The sequence below is a fragment of the Falco biarmicus genome, chromosome 15 (assembly GCF_023638135.1).
Source record: "Falco biarmicus isolate bFalBia1 chromosome 15, bFalBia1.pri, whole genome shotgun sequence".
In the NCBI taxonomy this organism is placed as follows: Eukaryota; Metazoa; Chordata; class Aves; order Falconiformes; family Falconidae; genus Falco; species Falco biarmicus.
Window position 1 is genome coordinate 12,187,108 of NC_079302.1, and position 21,184 is coordinate 12,208,291.

The following is a 21,184-nucleotide window of genomic DNA, read 5'->3' on the forward strand; positions in this document are numbered from 1 at the left end:
AATGTGTAATTCAGCGCCCACCTTTCTGCAGCTGCTGTGAAAGTCCAGTTCTCTACAAGCCCAGTGATTTTGTTCTCAGTTTGTAATTTTTTGAAAGATAACGAAGGAGCCTAACAGAAATCTTAGTAAAAGATGACCCAGTGAGGATAGTAGTAAGTATTGATTAGCAATTATTCAGCACATTATAACATAATAATATTAACGCCTGTGTGTTTTATATGCAGTAGTGTGTTGAGGATAGAGTACCCTGTTCCTTATTTCTGTGTGACATCACAGGTTTTTGGCTCACATTTCCTCTGTCTTCCAAATTATGGTAATAGACTAATCTTAAATTGTAGTTGCTATATATGTCTTTAAAGCACACCATCAACTTAAGCACTATATTTCTGTCTAAATATTTTATCTACTGACTCTTGTTGCATGTTTCAGGTAATACTACGGTATCTGAAAGATATCAGAGGAGCATTTTTCTCTTTGCAGTTAGTTTACTTTATGTACAGCAATTTTTGATTCAATTGGTTTCAATGTAATTTTGAGGAAATAAAAAGAAAAATAATAGCATTCAAAAACTTTTTTTTTTAGATAGCCAATGTCTTGGCTTCGAAGAAACCTGCTGTGCTGCTTACTTTGGTGAGTCATATTCTGAAGAATAACTACTAATTTCCTTCAATAAGGAGATCAGTTTATTCAGCATTCCTTTGCACTGTCATTCCTAATCTTTTTCTCCCTATCTTGGTCAAATTCGAGGCCATCTGTGTACAGTTGCCTGGTCTCCTGGCCCCTCCATGATTTCAAGATCTGTAACCTCTGGCCTTCCAGTCTGTATTCTCTCTGACAAAAGCTTTGTCTGTTTTCTAGTAAAACATGACAAGCGTATCTAACATTGACTGTGCTATCCTTCAGCCTATGTACAGTGACTCCTTTCTTTTCTTATGCTGCTCTAGTCATGTCATGAGCATGTTTGGGCCTTTCTGTGGGAATCCCACAGGCATTCAGGGAATACTTTTTCTGCATGGAATGGGTTGGTAAGAACAGCTTCTGGGAGGAGGTAGTGATGTCAAATGCCTGCCAAGTGTTTTGAATGGTGCTTGATGATTTCTCTGGAAGGAGGATGAATGAGTGGAGGTAAAGCCTGCAAGTTTCTTCTTCCCTGTCACTTCTCCCCCAGCTGCTTTCCTTGACAGATGTTTTTAAGCCTCTCACTATTAAGAATATCTGATTTCATGTCTCCAATCTGTAGAAGATACGATTTGCTGACTCTGAGCTTTCCCTTACAGCAAGTGCAGTGGCAGCTTCTGGATTTGTTTTCCCATGATAGTTGCCAGACGGAAGTCTTAACAAAAAAATCCCTCCTTAAGCAGTCACGTAGCCTGAGATCTGGTTTCTTTATCCATTAAGAACAGAGGCCCTACATAATTTTCAGTCTTTCTTCCACTTATATTTGTATAATACACACACACATACAAAAGATGACCCTGTACCTTTCTTCCACGTTCTTTAAGAGAAAGGAGTGGGAAAGGGAATATTTGACCATCTTGAATCACAGTGCATTTCTGCACATCAAGTTGTTGAGTAGTTGCCATTCTGTGAGCATCCGGTTGTAATCAGGAATTTTCACCTAATTTTTGGCTGGGAGGACGGAACTGTGATGTGCTTTCACGTTCCTACCACTGCTATGATGAAGTATAGAGCAGAGCACTTCTCTTTCCACTGGCTGAATGGAAGCTTGGTCCTCTCCTTCTGTGGTCTCCTTCCAGACACAGAACTGTAACACTGCTCCACAGGGTTTCCCAGGCACATGTCACAAGTGTTCATCTGCTGTGTAGCAGCCAAAACACTCTTGCTTATGCTTCTTGCTTGAATGGAAAGCTGTAGGGAAGCAGCGTGGAAATTTAAATAGTAAGCATTGCCAAGGCAGTGCATAATAATTTATTTTAAAATGAAATTACTTTAGAAGAAACCTTGCTCGTTTGTTACTCTCTTGCCCTTTATTATTACATAGGTCTCCTAGCTCCCTTTCAGGGCATAAGGGAATTAGAAATCAAAGCTTGCCATTTTCCTAAGCAGCACATCCTAACCTGAGTTCTATTCTGGTCTCCTATGGGACCAATGATTTCTTAATACTGGTCTGCATTTGAGTCTCTGGGTTTTTTTTATTTATATTATAAATTATTTATTTATATTATATTTATTATTCAAGTAAACGTATGTCTAAGTTTTCCTAAAGACTTACTGCAATCAGGTTCTTTCCATGATTTAAATTTTAAATACTTGTGTTTGGCTCAGAATCATGGTCCTTTTAATGTTTTCCTTGCTAGCGCGGTGTTAATACTGATAGTGGAAATGTCTCCAAAGAAGCTTCGTTTGAGGGGATCAGCCAGTAAGTGACAAGGCTTTTTTATACATTAATTTTTGCATGGTTGTGTTGAATTTGGTTTATATTTCACATTAAATGATATTTTTTCCTAATACCAGGATGCTGAATGGCAGATCAAATGTATTGGTATTTCTTTCTAAATAAAATGTTTGATATGTTTCTAATTACTTGAAATACAGTGGTGGGTTTTTAGAAATCTCTTCTTCATCTAAGATCATCCAATGTTTCTCTTTCTCTGTGTTTGCTTTAAATAGCTAAAACCAAATAGACCCATCCTCTTACCTCCATTTCCACTTTTGGGATTGGAATATTTGGATTTCAGATTTTAGAAAAAGTAATCTTTAAGAGTAGCTCCTTTCTCTTACTCACTTCCTTGTACAGCATTAAGGTAGATATTAGGGATTCTGATATGCATCATTTTCTGAAGAGATGTCACATTACAGGTGTAAAATAAAAATCACTTTTCTGCCTAGATGTGATCTTTTAGTGTCCCTGATGTCATCTTTTTATGAAATTTGGCTGCTAGCGGGGTGAAAATATCTTCCTACATACAGTATTTTAAAAAGGCAATAAAATAAAAATACTTCACAGCCTGCTGTGGGATGTGAGGATGATGGCCTCAATTTTGAATGAAATACAACGATCTGTTCTGTTATGATATCCTAAAATGAGATAATTTTCTATTTTAGCTCAAGTGTATGGCAAATGAGAAATATACACCCTACCCCCTTGTTAAAAAGTCGTTAAAATAAACATCCATACTGAGATGTTGAGTGGGTGGCCTCTTTTTTATGATCCTTCACTCCCAGCCACCCTGCAGTATTTTTCTCCATCCGCCTTTGTTGACAGCATATTAATTCTGCTGTTGTAATGCACAGAATTTGCTGCAAGTCTGGACACTCGTTTGTGTAGTCTTGAGAATATGCTTCTTGCTGGGATCGTCTTTGTGTCACGTAAACTGAAATCTGGAATCTGGTTCCATAATTACTTTGTTCTCCCCTCCACAACCTAAATGAAAACATAATGATTCAGTCAGGGATATTGGGGACCAAGGTGGTGGTCTTTAAACCTTTTAGGCGTCTTTTGCTGCCTAAATAGTTTAGTTAAACTAAACTATTCCAGAATGCAAGCGAGCCATTTTTAATGAATATTGGGTGTCCTTTCTGCTGTTACAGCATTATGATGATCTTGCTTTCACCAAGCAGATGCTTGGTTATCTTATGCTTTTCAGGTACAGGTGGACTCCGAAATCTGTGTGGAGTGATAACTCCAATTTTGTCTGAGACCAGCTCCCCATGGAACATAAACAAGCACTAACTCCAGTAGTAATTCTTTATGGGAATGATGTACAAAGGTCTGTTTGAAGTACCAAAAACCCCTTTTTTCCTGAATTTCATTAAACACTAGAATTTAATTAGTAACACATTCTGTTACTAGTCAACATTACGTTAGGAAGCCACTCCATTTAGCACTTGATTGGAGATTTTAATAGCATGTCTCTTGCAACACTTAAAGGTATTAATGACATTTTATCACTGGCTTCCCAGGTTTGTAGTAAACATGCTCTGTGTGCGCTCTGGGAGGTGTGCTTCTCCATTCTTCAGGATCGATTTCCAGCTGTTTAGCAGATACGTCTCTTTTGAGACCCAGGATATGCTCATACCTCTCCACCCTTAGGCACCAAGTTGTTGATTTTGTCGCCTTTGACGGATCTGGTTGGTGTCTTCCCCTCCTGTGCTGTCGGTGTGGAAGAACACGCACTGATTTTGCTGTGGGATGTGCTGAAGATCCACTCCCCTCCTCTGACACATACCATGCCTCACACCACTTGTTACTCCAGCCTTCCCTTGATCTCCCCAACTCCTGCTTCTGTCTTCTCCGGGGCTGTCATGTCCCTCGTGAGAGCGTGCTTGGTCTGTGTGCTGGCAGCAGGCACGTGGAAAGTGAACGCTGCTCACAGGGTGGGGAGGAGGGGGTGAGCATCCTTATAAAGTCTGCTGTCCTCAGAGTTTTGTTACTGTGTATATAAACCAGTCCATTTTATATTTGCTTTCAGAGCAGACCCAAACCCAGTATCAGCATTCCTGTTTTCCCCACTTCTCTGCCTCTCCTGTATCAAATGTTTCCTTTATGGAAATGCATACAAGAATACATACATTCTTGATTTCTCCTGAGAGGACTAATACCGTGGAGCTTATACCAAGCAATGTGTTCCTTCTAACTGTGCTCCCCCCTGCCAGCCCATGACTGCAGCTTGCTGGCATTCTCTGTCCTCCACTCAGGCAGGCTCTACCCTAGCTATAATGCTGTATTTTCTTCCTGGGTTCTTGGTTTTTTTCCATTTTTTGGCTACCTGGCCAAGATGTATTTGCTTGCTGGGGCCCTTTACCGTCCCTCCTGCTCCCATTTGTCTTTTTTCTCCTAGAGTGACTTGCCCCAGTGTGGATTTTTGTTGTTATGTTTTGGTTTTGTTGGTTGTTTTTTGTCATTCTTTTGTTCTGTTGTGTGGGGTGTTTTTTTTTTTTCCTATGGATAATAATAGAAATGGCATATCATTTTGTGAAAAAGTTGAATCTTGCCCTCTTTGCAGGCTGTTCATCTGCTCCTCCTGTCAGAGGCTGCTTTTTTCGTGCCTAAATGATGTTGCTTCCCTGCCTTACTTTTTGAAGCTTTTGAACTTCCTATAAAACATAATTACCTAAACCATTTGATGAATTTTTCTACTGTAATAAATAGTCATTTGAGACAAAATGACTGCTGTGGCTATGGGTTATTTCTACTCTCACCCTGAAGATCACCCCTGAGTTATTTTAGTCCTGCTAGCAATGATCAAACTTGATTTTGTGCTGATAACAGGGCCCATAATAGTGAATAGTTTCCATTAGTTTATGTATAGCGCTCTCATATAGCTAAGTATGTTGTACTAAAAAAAAAGCTTTTATGTTGCTGCAATCTGTAAAAATAGAGAATGGCAGTACTTGGAAGTTGCCCTGCTCAGTGAGGGGTGGTACTGTGGCTCGGTGGAGGGGGGAGCCGCCTGGGACAGGGACTTAAGACAAGAGACCTGGACCGTTTTTCCTGATAACTCCTCTCAGGTCAGCTATGTTCATGGCTGTTAAAAATCCTACAGAAGTGACTTGCTTTCACACGGCTGAAGTGTAGAAGGCAGATTTCTAAAGTAGTTCTAGTGCATTGTTTTCTAGAAACGTGTATTATGTTTGCTGATAAAGGTTAGTTCTATTTGTTATGGTTTGTTTTTTTTCCTAATTCATGGATCCATTTTTCAGATTGGAGAATGTGCAGGAATTTTTTAGATCAAATCAGGTGGGTGGTTATGTACCACTTGTAAAAACGCTTTGAGATGATGTGACTCACTATACGGAAAATGGATTTTGAACCAGTATGGTTAAAAAGTAATGTGCCATATACTTCAAAACACTGGTGAATAAATCTTTGCTTGCTGGGTTGGGTGTAAATGATGGGCAGTTCAAGCAGTTCTACCTAATGTTTAAAGTTTTTCAGTGAATTCCTTTCCCTCAGAACTGCATATAGTGTTGGGTCTGATAGTGAAGACCATCTAAATGGCCTCTTCCCTATTGCATAGTGAAGTCAGGCGTTTGGAGAGTCTCCACATTGAAGAACTGTAGAAAATCTACACTGTGTATGAATATTTTTTTAGATTTTTATCACCGTATACACACTAACTGTATTTGTTAAACTGACAAAAAAGGGTCTCACCCTACGGTGTTACTGCACAGGAGGTGTAGATTTCTAGCTTTTTGTTTTAAAGTAATGAAATTGTCTCACATGTTAGGGGACGACTAAGTATGAAATCAATTTGGAGATGCCTTTCAGTGTAGTATTTCTTAGTTCTGTGTCGATTAAATGGGAGCATTAGTAAGTTACAGATTGCAACTGTAGCAAAATGTCAATTCGTTTTCTTCCTCAAGACCACATTATCTCATCATCTAAGTGTTGTCAATTTGCAAATTGCAGAAAAATGCAGAATTGGCTTGCTCTACATGATCCTTTTAGCGTTAGGGCAGTACATGTTTTTTTAAGAGTAAGTTTTTTATTGTCTAGCAGGATCAAAACTTTGCTGGGAGGACAAGGAGGGTGATTTTATGTAGGACTTTGTGCACAAATTATGGGAATTAAATACCATTGGTATACTCCTGTTGGTGAGGACAAGCCCTTCCCATTGAGCTTTTTATTTAACCACTGACCTTATGGATGTGGTTTGTTTAGCTGCCTTGTTGGTAACTAAAGTGAGTCATCAGCTTTAGAAGTCTAGCAGTTGTAAACAGGTGGCCCTGCAGTCACTCGCGCAGGACCCACAGCTATCGCAAACTAAGTGGAGTTGAGACCGTTCAATCCTTAATCATTGGCTTCCTTGAAAAACCTACATGAAATAGATCAGAATCTCTTCCAAATCTGAATTGATGCTGTGTGCTGGAGGTCTAAGATCTTGTTTTATACTTCACATTGTATCAGAAAGTACATCTTTTGGCTCAAATTGCTTTTCTTAAGGAGCATTATTTGAGCTATTATAAAACTATGCTGGAGTACAAACCCACATGTCTCACCCTCCCCCCCCCCCCTTTTTTTTTTTTTTTTAAATGCTCAGATGAGAGACATTCTTCTATTGTGGGTTTCATGTTTGGCTTGTTTGATTTGCTTTTGGTTCCATCCATTTGTGCTTGTGGTTAAAGTGAGCGTGTCAGGTTCTTGAGAGAAGAGATTTGAATTTTCAGAGTGTTACGTCATCTGCCTTCTGTACCTGCCCTTCCTTGCCCTTCATTTTCTTTTGTTACTTCGTAATAACCATAGTTTATACTTGTCTTATTTGCATAGAGCTGGTGCTGGAGCTTTCTGCAGTGCTGCAGTGTCTCCTTACACTTGCCTTCATTGATCTGTTTTCTGTCTGACATACTGATGACAATTATTGAAAGTCCTCATGTCTGTTTTGCAGGTGCAGCTTAATTCTTGTGTCTTGGTTTTCTGTGGTGGTGTCAGTTGGTATGCTTTCCAGCCAAACAGGGAGCTCAGGCTTTTGGGTTTTTAGAATTTTTATAGATTGATTTTACTATATCATTTGTGTATTTTCTTCTGTATAAATTTGTTTAACTGGCTCTTCCGTTAAATTATTTCTGCATTGGTGTACGTAGGTAACAGTTATTGAGATGGTGGTGATTAAATTGAAAAAGTGCCCTTTTTCTCTGGTTTTACAAGACTATCTTGCTTCCAAGTGCCCAACTTTATTCTATAATGATGCATTGTTCTGTGACTTGTGGCTTTTTTAATTGTGTTGCTTTCCTGGTGGTTTCTAATTAATACCCGTAATACTGAATACCGTACAGTTTGTCCATGTTGAATGTTGTGATAAGTTGTTGTTTTCTGGTTTGGAGTAGGAACACAAAGCTATTAACCTTCACCTTGTTAGGATTTTATGAGTTTATAAACATATGTTTTTGCAAAAGAGAAACATACTTTTTTTTCTTCTGCTATCTGAGGATGCAGAAAGACCGTGGTACAATTAGAAGTGACTTCTAAATAATTTTTTTAATTGGATTTGTTCTTTAGTTGGTCCCTTCTGAGGTATAAAGAATGGTTAATAACCTGGAATAGATTTAATTTTTCCTTCAAAAATGTGGGAAAATTAATTGTTGCCTTATAACATTCTTCTGAAGGTCTGTTGGGAGCCCTGGAGCATTGTAATTCTCTTAAATGCCCTAACTGAAGAGCCAGCAGTCCTGAGTCACACAGAAATATCTTTGATGCAGAACGCTCCTTAGGCATTTAAATTGTAAGCAAAAAACACCTTCAACAATGCTTGAAAACCCGTTTGTGTTCCGCTTAATTACTCAGCTTCTTACTCTGTTGGCCACTGTAATGTTATTGTTTAGAGAGCCTCAAAATAGTTCCAAGAACACATGAATTGCTAATGTAGAAAATAAACAGAAGAATAGTTAAGTGGTTGAGGCCAAGGTGAGATAGAAGCTTTTGCTTTGCCTCTGCTGTAGATTAGAAAAGACAAGGAGAGCTTCTTTACCTTTTCACAGTTCTCTAAGCAAGCTTGTTTGCGTCGTGTTCTGTGCACACAAAAATGGGAAGGCATAAAACACAAGGATGAAATTAGCAATTCACTGTTTTTAATTTCATTGAAGGGTGTTTGAGGAACAAAGTTAAAATTGTAGAACAATTTGGAAGGGACATCTTGTGGTGGATCTGGTCCAACCCACACTCATAGCACTGAATTGATAACTTTTGTCATTGTCAGAAGTTTAATAAACATGTCTTGGACATACCATTACTCTGACTTCTGTACATTCTTAAAATTATTTATCTGGTTTAGTCTTACGGATTTCAAAATTAAATATTTCTGTAGTGAAGATGAGCATGCACATTCTCCTCACTGGGATTAATACTGATTTGTACTAATTTCCAATACAGTATTTGCTTTCACAAATTTTGACATCCTCAGAGAAGACACACTTAAAAAGTAAATAGGTAGTCTCTGCTATTGTGTGTCTGGCTGTTTTTTAATATTTGTATTTTTTTGCATTTTTTTGTAGATTTAATGTGAACAACAAAATTCTTCATCCTGAAATTGCAGAATGGTGAGTAGCATAAAATCTTTCTCTTTGGGCACTGTTGAACATGCTTGTATTTTGTGCCAGTGCTTCAGAGGTATTTCTCAGGAGAAGCCTCCTACTTTACTGTATGAGTTTTAATTTTAAGCTGTTTTCAGGTTGTGGTGTGGAAATAACATACAAAAGTAAAAACAGGGTTAGGTAACAGCATTGAAAAGTGAAGAACTTACATAACATTTCTAAAGCATTGTGTCTGGATATACACTTCTATAGAATGTGTTAGGATTTAAGGCACATTCATATAAATGTGAATCTGTATGAATAGGAAAAGAACTGAAGATAATTCATATCTAGAAATGAAAATCAAAGGTAGATCAAAACTGTGTCTGAACTGGGAAATATTTAATGAGGTGTTACTACTTCTCTAGGATTTATTTTAACAGCATTAATTCCTTTGAATTATTAGTCATGTAACTATACTTTGTAATTCCAGGGGAATTCTGCTGTAGCCTATCTAGAATAGACAAAATTGGAGTGTGACTAAGTGTATTAGTAGCTTGCAAAGCTGCTGCATTTTACCAGTTTTCCTCTTCTGGTCAGCATTGCCGACTTTGTCCTCAGGATAGCTGCATAACTACAGTTTTCTAGTTTTCCATTTTGTAAATTAACTGAAGAAACAACAGCGGTTTTTTGTTAATGAATTAGGTTTTTATCTAAGCTTTTTCAGTGTATTAATCTAGAAATGAAGGAAGCAAATCCTTAGTTAAGACAGATAAGCTCAAAACCTTAAAATACAATCAGAAAAGTGTACACTGACTACCACTGTCACAGCTTATTGTATTGTATGCTACTATGTATTATTGTTTTTATTTTTTATTGTTAGTCATATGCTAAGAACATTTTTCTAGTATCTGCATCTAATTGCCCGCTTGAAAACTGTGGAGATGTTTTTTGAACATAGTGTGATTTCAGAACGTGTAGAATTTTTAATAGGTCACATTTCTGTTACAGCCATTTTTCATTGCTTGGCATGACAAAAATGTTGTAAAAGGAAAGTGGGAAGCAGGGAAACTTTGCTTAGACATTGTTGCATCACTGAGTCATGGGTGGACCTGGAGATGTTTGGGACTCATTGCTTGCAAATCCTGCTGATGAGCCTAAGTGCTTTGTAACACACAAAACTCACGGTACCAATTTTATAAATCTTGCCTGTTCTGTCCTAGAATTTCGACCCTTCCTTTTCCAAAACAAAGAAGTTATAAAATTGATTTCTGGATTGAAGAGCTGGTGCAGCCTTTGAGGTGCAAATTTCTGAGTAAGGTAGACAGAATACAAGCTTGGAAATTGATGTGTAGAGATGAGCTTTTTGGATCCAAGAAATTGTCACAATTAGGTAAAGAAGCAGCTTAGGAAAATCTGGGTATTTTTTAAAATATTAGTTTCTACTTAGTCAAGCTGCTGTCATTACAGATAAGACATAAGATAATTACAGATTTCTTATTGATAAGAAAAGTCTAGAAATGTTCACACATGTTCTGACACCCCTGATGTGATGCTACATTGCTTACAAAAATAATTGAAAGGGTAAGTGAAGTTAGAAGTTCTTCATAAAATCTTATTTTCCTGCAGAGGTGGCTGCTTCTGAGTTCTAGTTGGTTGGTTTGGTTTTGTTGTTGTGTAAGACTTTGGGACCTTTTAGCCTCTGGCACTTCATTATCATGTATGTGCCCACCAGCCAGAGGGGGATTCTCCAAGTGACCTACCAGGCTGAGGAGTGGAGGAGGGAGCTGCATCTTTAACCTGACAATGTCAGAGAAAGACAAGGCGCAAGAAAGGGGACCTGAAGAGGGCCTGGTCTAACTTCCAAGCTTTGATCTGTAGATACAGCACCACTACAGGGAGAGAGATGATAATTTTAGCAGCAGAAGACTTTGGATTAGGGGTACCAGCTTGTTCCCAAGTTAGCTTTCATTCTGGTTCCATCCACCTTACCAAGGTGTTGCCTGATAAGCTTTTCTCCTCTGTGGTTTGGGTTAAGGCAGGGTTAAATCTTCATCAGGAAGCTCAGGGATGGACAAACATGAAGTCCATGCCCTGAGGTTGTACAGAGATAGACAAAGAATTGAAACAGCAGAAAGGCAGCACTTGGAGCTGGTTTAGGTCTCTTCTGTGAATTGTGAGTGGCGGCCTGGAATTCTGATTTTGTCTTCCTTGTGATCTCATGGGGGAGAGATACTTGGTATGCATTTCTCTTCCACCTGGCTTTCAAGGAAAGGGAATTCTAAGTGAAACCGAAGTTCAAATTTGCATTCCAAAGTGTTTTAAAAGGTTTTATTGAGTTTGGTGGCTTTCATTTTTTCCATTTTAAGTCAGAACTATGTTAGAGACCATTGTTAGGATTTAAGCATCTGGTGAAATCAATATGTGAATGACAGGCTACATGTATTAAAACTTCCTAAAGTAGATATTTCCTTGGAATGTCAAGTTATTGCCCAAGAAACTTTCCTTGGAAAGCAATATTATTTTTAGAATTAAGAATATTTTTATTTTAGGAAGATTAATTTTTTTGCGGGTTATATTCTAGTGTAGGAAATTGCTTCATTTGAATCACGTGTTTGCATGGTTCCATATCATATCAAATTCAGCGAGCTCCGAACTACTGCTTTACATGATACTTGTCAGAAAAACTCCAATCTATACTACGCTGTCAAAACTGCCAGCAAGAGGTGAAATGGCTGAGCTTTCTGAACCAGCCAGGGAGAACTGTGAGCTACAAAAGGCAGCTCTAGTATTATACAGTCCTCTAATAAAATACAGAGAAAATGGTTCAATACTAACAAGGGAAAGCATTAGTGATTAAGGATCTTGCCTCCCATGCTTACTCATCTTTTTCAAGATCTCAGCATTTTCTGACTTGCTATGGAACTTAAGGATAAAACATAAAAGAATTTGACCTTTGTCTGGATTTCAGTAGTTTGCAGAGGGTGTATTTTCACTTTTTCTCTTTGAGTGAATGTGTTTCCAAACAGATTTAAACACTTAAATTTTAAATTTCAGGGTTCCCATTTTAAATTTGATATTGGATGTGTATGCTAAGTATTGATCTCACTGTTTTGAAAAGAAAATATCATCTAATTGAAGACAAACTCTAAACTGGTCCAAATTATCTCCCTAGTAATCAGAAGAAAATTTTTCTACACTAGCACTTAGCAATATGGCCTTTTGTTACTTTAGTATAGCAGTGTCTACCAACCATAATCGTGGTGGTGCTAGAATATAAATATTTAGGAATGCATGGCTTGTTTTGTGCCTGTATATACTGTATTATTCTGTTACCTCAACGAAAATGGAATTTGATAGTTGTGTGGAAGATTTCATATGTTCTGTATTTTGGATTACTTTGATGGAAAACTGTAATTGTTTCTTTGGTGAAAGTGTTAACAGTATGTTAACGTCTTAAAGCTGGGCATATGCTCTTTGTATTTTCAGAGGTTTATTTATGTTGTAAGCCTCTTAACATCTTGTTTGAACTGTTTCAAGATGAACTCCCATGTTTGATGTTCATGCAACTATCTTTCAGAATTGTAGTGTAATGTGCATTACTGTGTTTACTGCCTTTGGTGCTAGTTCAGTTAACAAGTTTTTATGCGAAAGCTTGCAGAAGAGCATAAATGTATCAGCTATGGTACAGACAGTTCTATAAATAAAATGTGGAAAGGTAACAGCAAAGGTCAGAAAGGGTGGAGACAAGGTAGGTCTGTGGAGGCTTTCTACATGGGGAGCATCTGTACTTACTAGGTGGTCTGTAAATGTAAAGTTTCCAGAAGGGCAAAGAGGAGTGGACATAGCCAGATGTTTTCTACATGTGTCACAGAAAGCAGCCGTTAAGGTTGCACACATGTACTAAAACCAACAAAACAAGACAGCTGATAAACACTCAGCTGACAACTGGGAACAAATACTTCTGGCAGTGCGATCAGGACTGCTGAATGCGCATAGAGAAGGAGACATTTGTGTATCTTTGAGGAGAGCACTGCTTCAGGAGAATGGAGTAGAGTTATGCAAGTTTCAGCCTCATAACTGCCTTGGGTTCTGTATGCTCTCAATGACTTATAAATGGAAAACATCTTGTGCATGAAATCTGGTATCCAGCCACTTAAAATGGCCAAACTTAATTTCAGGACTGAAACGATGCTTGTTTGTATTAAAGCTTCTCTCAGATGACTGACGTGTGAAAAGACCACCTGCTCATATGGCCAAGTGCAAATAAAAGCTCAGAATAGGAAGAAGAAATGGGTTTTTATACTGTTAAAATAAAGGAAAAAAAAAAGTTACAGGTCAACCCTGACAGTAGGAGACTTGTGCTTCTATTTTAACTTGATTGCATTGAGTCGCTTGCCTGTTAGTCTGAGAGCTGCATTACATGCTGAATCTGTACATTTTTGCAATTGCATTAGCCAGAGCCTGGAAATTACTTATTCCCATTAAAATATTAATGCATGTGTGCAGAGCGTGTAACTGGTACAAGAGCTGTTTTTAATAGAACATTGACGTTCACAATCATGACAAAGGTGGGACTTCCTTCCAAACTTTATCTTGGAACTGGGGGGAAAACATCATGAAAACTGTGGAGCACTTATCACCTGCGAGATTGCCCTACGTGCTAACAGTGCTTTAAACCTGGCTTGAGAATGTTGCCATCAAAGCACTGAGAAGGTGGTGAAATACTTGCCTTTCTGCTACCCAGTATGCTGGTGGGAATTCCATCAACAGTGCTACTGCAGGTAACACGGGAGCCCAGTGACTTTTTCTTTTCAGTATAGTGGAGGGTGAAGTTCATAGTGTTCCCTGCATGACTGTGCATTCTTCCCTCTTCCCTACTAAAGGCTGGGTAATGGTTTTTGTTGGTCTCAATGACTAAACGTTTCTTGTAAAATGTTTCAGTGCTTGACCTTGTGTAAATGAAGGTGATGCATTGCATTAAAAAGTCTGTCTGAGGCTTAGCGTGAATTTGTCTATGCAAAAAGATACCTGAGAAGTTATGATCTAAAATAAATACCTTGACCCTGAAGCTTTATGACCTGGTCAAGGAAAATGGGTTCTAATACTGTTTACATTTGCTGTTGAACAGTTACTAACTTGTATTACTAAGCAGATCCCAATAAAGAGATTAGACAACTGAATTATGAAGCAACATAATTTTCAGGCACTTGTAGATCAGGGATATGTACTGTATATTGAAAGTAATATAAAGGCACATCAAACAAGTATTAAATTATCCTGCTAGTACATGCAGTCTTCCGAAGAACAGGATTAAAAAAAAAAAAGTCTGTAAGCCTTTGCTACCTCATTTTGACATGAATATATTTGAGTTACTGTTCTTTATGTCTTGCATGAAAGGCAGAAGCAGAAGTTTGTTTCCTCACCCACGTTGAGCAGATTGTTATCATCCCAGTGTAATTTTTTCACCTCTGTGCATTTTAAAACCTTCTACTTCTCATTCTCGGTGTGCATAATGATTATTTTGTGTTGTATTCCAGTTGACTAAGAATGTCAATCCATTCCCCTCTACTGTGTTTTTGTTGTAAGAGCATTTTGGTTGATGGCAGCATTTTGTTTACTCTTGCCAGAAAAGTTATATTTGAAGGGGGGTGGCTGTGCTGCATAGCGATGCAATCACTGTCTGTGGGAAATGCTCTTACCACACATCAGAGGCACTGATGGCTGAGAAACCTGTTTCTGGACTCATTGAAACAAACTACAGGAGCACAAATACAGTAAATAGTTTTCTACAGCAGTATGAGTAGGAGCATGTTATAATAAAAAAGGGGGTGTTTTGGTGGCAGTTTCAAAATATAAAACAGTTATGGTACTTGGTAACTGCTGCAAGCTCTGAAGTGGAGCTGGAAAATAAAATTTAAATACTTTCAAGCAATTCTATAGATGTAGTTTTGGGTTTTATAAGCAGTATGTACTTCATGGCTGCCTTTGAGATAGGCATGAGAAATATTATGAAATCAGTAGGTGTAGCTGTGGAAAGAGTAGGTGATTTTTAATAGAAGGTATTGGAACTACCTCTGCTTCCCTATTCACGCTACACTAAATAGCTGCTTTTATTTGAAATACGTGGTAGAAAGTAGTGTAAGTAAGAGTTTAATGGTAATTTTTTTAGATGTGTTCAGAACAGAGCATCAGAGCTCATGAATAGACACAAATTCAGTATCTCATAAAGCATGAAGAACAGGACGTTTTTGGGAGGGGATTGTTTGTTTTGTTTTTTTTCCTGCAGAGGCATGTGAAAGAGAATGGACATCATGGCTGTAATTACTGCTGCTGTGGTTTCTCAGTTTCATGTTTGGGGTTTTTTAAAACCAAACAGAAATATCTTTTCTTCACAGCCCCCTCCTCCCTGCCTTGTGAGGTATTGCACATAGGTGGGAGTTGCGATTGTGCTGAATAGAAATTCTGGAGCTCTGGGGATTTCATTATGTAAACTAGTTTCAAATTGTATTTAAAAAGTAGATCATGTGTGCTTGTAGAAATGTTCGGTTTGAAGTAGTGTTTGAGCCATGACAAATGCAGAAATACATTGCTTTTGTTCCTAATGTATTGTAGAATGAGTTGAAAAAATGTTGGTTGGACCACTTGTTTATTAGTATTAATATAATGCAGGCAGGTATTTGAAATGCTTGTGACTTCCCTTTATATGATTGTTTTGCTAATGCTGAATCAATGCCAACAAAACTTTACTGTCATGAATACTGTAATAGCTCTTTGCTCTTGAGGTGTACTTATCTAATTTTACCATAGGTGATGCATGTTATTTTCAGGCTCTTTTATTTCATGTTCTTAAGCTGTGAAGTTGCAACCTAATCTGATATCTGTTCTACTTTTCTTTAAGTCGTGTGATTAAGACAGACATGGAGTTGGAAGTTCTGCGCTACACCAATAAAATCTCCAGTGAAGCTCATAAAGAGGTAATGGAACCTTTACTGTTAATAATTTTTGCTCTTAGTGTAGCAGTGGTACTCGGAAAATGTTCCCAGCAACCCTGAATTGCTTAGTAATAAAATAATGGAAAGGCTGGATAGAAATGGGAGGATAATATCGCTCCTATTACAGCCCAGTAATATACCTTGCATTGTCCTTGAACTCACTGGTGCATTTGTGATGTGTGAGAAATGAAGTGTGGTTTTGGGTAAGAGCTGGAGCCTCAGCAGAAGGTGACCTGCCTGCAATCTTATTTGTCCTGTATGCACAAATACCTGTATAGTGATGGAGAAGAAAGAGACCAAGATATCACTCTTCTGGCTCATGTCAGCGTGTGCAGCTCTGAAGAGTTTAACTAGCAGGTTGCTCTCTCCAGATTCTTACAAACTGAAGGAGTATTTCCTTGCACAGTGTAGGGTAGTACGAGTATTCCTTAGGTTGCTCCTCAGAGATGGGTATGTCACCCAGTACAATGCTTCATGATGTTACTTGGTTGATAGAGCAGTATGGTGAAGACAAATCCTGGCTCTCGGCAAGGCTGCTCAGGTTAGACCTAGCACTGTACCAGTGGAGTCGTGTTCCTCTACTGGTACTGATGACAAAATCAACTTGGGTGTCAATCCTGTGCTCCATATAGTGATGCAGAGATGCCATCAGTTCTGAGTGATGACCAGAGGGAGCTTAGGTAAAAGTAGCTGATGAGGTTACTGACTGAACTGTTGTCTTCGCTCCTGCTCATCAGATTTCTGAACTGTGAAGCGTAAAAATATTTTAAAGTGAATATTGTAAAATTGCAAAGTCTAGAGATAGTCATATACACATATTCTCCTTGGTCCTTCATCATCCTTGAATAATGTTATCACTTCTGAGAGAATTTCTTCTGTAGAGCAGCTGCCTAGAACTTTAAGCAAAGGAATAAAGCTGGTTCACATTCTTAGCAAATCTGCGAACAAATATCAGACTTACAGGTTGTAAAACAGTGTTAACTCTAGTAGTTTCCTGTTGATTCAGATTGCAAAGTATAAAAGAGAATCTCCTGCTGTAGTATATTCCAGTTCGCAGTTTTGTTTTGCTGGTGTTTCGTAAAAGTAAAACAAAGAGTCTTGCTGCCAAGTTCACCAGAGCTTTCAGAATTAAGCATTGGTATTTTGATGAGCTGGACTTCATTAGGATATCGTAGTTTGGCAATTAAACTTGCTTTATTGCTGGAAACTGCAGGCATTTATAAAGACTAAAATGAGTTTGATTTCTAATGTAGTTTTAAAATGCATCTATGGATGTAAATTTAAATGAAGTACAGATGATATTTTTGTAATATAGGTTCCGCTGGAGATACTCAGTCATAAGGCATAAATTTATAAATATGAGATTCCCTCCTGCTATGAATGTCCCATGTTAATATGTATCTTACAGGTAATGAAGGCAGTAAAAGCAGGTATGAAAGAATACGAGATGGAGAGGTAAGAGTTCTTTCAATAATTGTAATAAAAAATAGAAAGTCTCTGTGTAGTGGGGGTAGAAGCAATAGTTGAGGCAAAGCAGTGGTATTGATTCAGTTGAGACTGAGAGCTCACTGCTGTTTGAAGGCTGTTGTAAGCATTATTTTATTATTTTGAGGTGGTACTTCATCAGTTTCAAACCTGTGTTAGATGATGGTTGATTATTTTTTGGTGATGGTTTAGTATAGCATAATTCTGTTCCTGGAGTTTTAGTAATTTAACAGAAGCTTTACAAAGTAGCTGCTGTTAGTGTTTGAAGCCATTCAATAGAACGATGTTTATGGGTAAACATTGCCCTTATACTTAGAAAACCGCATGTGTGAATGTTTAAGAACCGTATAAAAGGCTGTGTTCAATTACATTTTGCTGGCAATTACAAGTCAGCATTACCTGTACTCGGCCTGTATATGGAGCTCATCTCACAAATATAATAGATGTTACTACAGTAGTTAAGAAGTCAGGAAGAATACAGCATATATCTCTTACGTTGAGGAAAAATACTGTTCAGCCATATAAAGGAAGGATTAGCTGCTCCTAACTGATACTGCAGTGATGTGTCTAGATACAAGGAAAACATTGCTGCCTCTTTTAAATCAATATTTACATTAGATCATCAAGCAGCTTATCTTACAAAGCATGGTTTTGATCACCAAGTCCATTTATTTTTAGCTCACATACAGTATTTTCAATTTTCAAAATATTTGCATAATGAAGAAATAGAAAATAGCAGTCATATCTCAGTTACTCTTGTTTCCTGACAGTAATTTCTCAAACATTAGTAAGCAGGCTAATTTGGTGCCCAGTGAAGGGAAAATAAAGTGACCTCAGTATTTGTCATCAGGATTTCAAGGGGGCTCCAGAAACAAATAATGGCCTTAGAACATATGCAATATGGGAAGACTAATGTTACATTTAAGCAGTTTAGATTTCTACAGTTGCTATAGACTCATGCCTATAATTTGATGATGCTTCAGATTGCAGCTATTGTGCTTCAAATTACATATGCCACTAGGTAACGGGGGGGGGGGGGGGGGGGGGACACAACAGGATGACGACATGTACATTCCCCCCATTAACTTTATTAATGAACCCTGTGTTTGTGTTTATTTTACTCATTGCTCATGCTGTACATGCTGATAGTGAAATTTTGGCTCAAAGTCAATAGTAATCAAAAATTTCCGTAGAGCAGAGTTTGTTCTCAAGTGCTTTTAAATGTCACGACCCTGGCGGTTTGGTTTAAATGTCATGCAACAAATGCATACATATGCACTCTTCTGTAAAATCTGTGAGGTATATTGCATTTTCGCTCTAAAACTTTCATTCTTCTCTAGCTAGCTTCTTCCATACACATCAACATTTTTAAAAGTTTTTGTGGTGTTCAGTTGAAAAAATAAATAAATTGGGCAACTTACTATTAAACCTATTTAAAATTGCCTTCTGTTCTTCCATATGTCTTGGTAGATTATACTTCTTGAAAGAGTTTGAGGTTATTTCACTAATGAAAGAGGTCTTGGCAGACTACCTCTGTAGTGTCTGCCTTGGAGACTGTAATTAAAGCTTCTGTTTCTGTTGCTGGTAGAATGCATCCCTGCCCTGGTTTCTGTTCCCTTATTGCTTAAGGGGAAAGGGTCTCAAAAATGTAAACCTGTCATTTCCATACCTTCTTGGCAAGAAATACATAGTTGAAATGTTTATAAATGAAGTTAGGAAACAGTCTAGGAAGTCTCTACTCTGTATGCAGATAAAACCATTAATGTAGTCTAAGGAGGGAACTTTCAAAGATCTAAAAATAGGTAACATCCCAAAATAGACAATTTTAAAAACTCTTCTATTCCAATGAAATATTTCTTTTATTATTTTTTCCTGGTCAACATGCTAGATAGCTTGCATTAGGCAGCTTTGGTACCTGTGAAATCTAAGGATGCAGAGAACCAAAATTCTTAGTCTGTATAGAATTATCAAAAGTATTCACATTTGTATTTAAGAGATCAATTAGAAGTTAATGAAGTTTTTAATTTTCTGATGTTTCTAGAGCTTCCACTTCCTTTGTGAAAGCTTTCTGAATTTGTGACCCTCTTCCCCAGGTGCTTTTGCAGTTCCTATTGATGGCTATGAAATTGTGAATTTTTGAAATTAATATAAATATCTCTTGAAATGTGGCCAATAAGCCCCTTTTATATTGCTTCATTCTTTGACATTGTGGCGTATAATATATGTGGGTTTGGGTACAAAGGTGGTCCGACCCTGTCTTCTGGGAAGAATAGTGTCAGAGATCCCAAAAGCAATTAAAATTTTCCATTACTACATGTAGGACCTAAGTGTTGCCTTTTCTTTGTTCGTTCGGTTAAGCAGTCTTCCTACAAAAAAATGAGTCATTTCACTTCTACTGTATCATACAGCAAAATCATGGTAAAATATTCAAGGACATATATCTAAGAGACAACAAAATATAAAGCTAGTTATATTTATAGTATTGGAATTATTCTCTGAGAAGTAATTTGAAAGAAATTAAGTTATGGAGAACTCTCTAGATAAGGTAGTATCTTTTCTTTTGGGGGTTGAAAAGCTAGCTTCAGAAATGTGCTGGAAGTATTCTTTATGATTAAGGTCTACTGGTAAATGAATTTGAAACAGTAATGCATTAATGCTGAGATATATAAAAATCGAATGCATTTAACTGCAAGTCCAGTCAGCGCTGACTTCTTTTTTTGGTTTGATGTTATTTAACTTCAATATGTGGTCGGTTGACTTTAAGGAGACAGCCAAGGCAATTATCTACAAACAGTAATTCACAGCATGTGTAATTGCATATAAAGTTATTTTGGTAGGTCAGATTCTGAATTTTCTCTGAAGCAGTTTGTTTAGTATTTGTGCCTATCTCATGTTTAATTAATCTTCTTTTAATTAAAGGCTTTTAATTATGAAACTGCTCTGTAGCAAATATATTGTTAAAATACAGAAAAATGATAAAAAAATCACTGCAGCTGGAGAAGTATGTTTAAGAAAACCTGATTTCAGCTAAGTTGGTTTAAGTGTGTATATATAAAAAAAATATTTTGAGTCTATTTAGACTCAAATATAGATATATATACATGCATATACACTGAAAGTACTAATTAGGACCTACAGTCATCTATTTCAGGATGCTCAAGGCACTGGAGATACCTTCACTAGAGCATTGTTTATCAGTTTCTAGAGTATTGCCTAGTACATACCAAAGTTGTGAGTCTTTCGTGCATTTTCTCGTTTGTTCCCTTCTTTATGAAGAGAGCAATTTTAAGGTCAGGGTGGCTACTTGTAATTGTTGATTTGATTGGGGAATGACGTGGAAGTGCATACTACAGCAACAGAGGAGTAACATTCTACATAGAGTATTGGATGTGTAGCTATTGTGTGCATTGCATGTTTTTGTGGGGTTTTATCCTGTTCTTAATAGCAGTGAAGGCCCTATGATAGGAGCGCATGCACAGTCCAGAGTTCATTAAATGATAATGTTGTTGTCATTGTCTTGATGAGGCTGGGCAGCAGTAAGCCAGGCCTAAATGCTCATTCCCTTGTCCCTAGATTATTTGACTATCTCTGAGCCCTCTGCAGCTGCTGAACACAGGAGCATCTTAGTGTTACTGTGCAAATAACTATGATTCCAGTACCTAGGATCCAAAAACTTGGATCCTGGCCCCATAGAGTGGGCTCTTTTGAAACAAGGAAGCAGTTAAGTAGTGTAA

At 37.6% G+C, this 21,184-nt stretch overlaps 1 protein-coding gene across 1 annotated transcript in view; it reads left to right on the forward strand.

The window, feature by feature from the left end:
• Positions 1–21,184, forward strand: part of PEPD (peptidase D) — a 141,447-nt gene that overhangs the window by 24,377 nt on the left and 95,886 nt on the right. Inside the window, exons 5-9 of the mRNA XM_056360502.1 lie at positions 583–630; positions 2,319–2,380; positions 8,953–8,997; positions 15,872–15,947; positions 17,374–17,420. Of these exons, the coding sequence (XP_056216477.1) occupies positions 583–630; positions 2,319–2,380; positions 8,953–8,997; positions 15,872–15,947; positions 17,374–17,420 (278 nt within the window). The remainder of the gene's footprint in view (positions 1–582; positions 631–2,318; positions 2,381–8,952; positions 8,998–15,871; positions 15,948–17,373; positions 17,421–21,184) is intronic.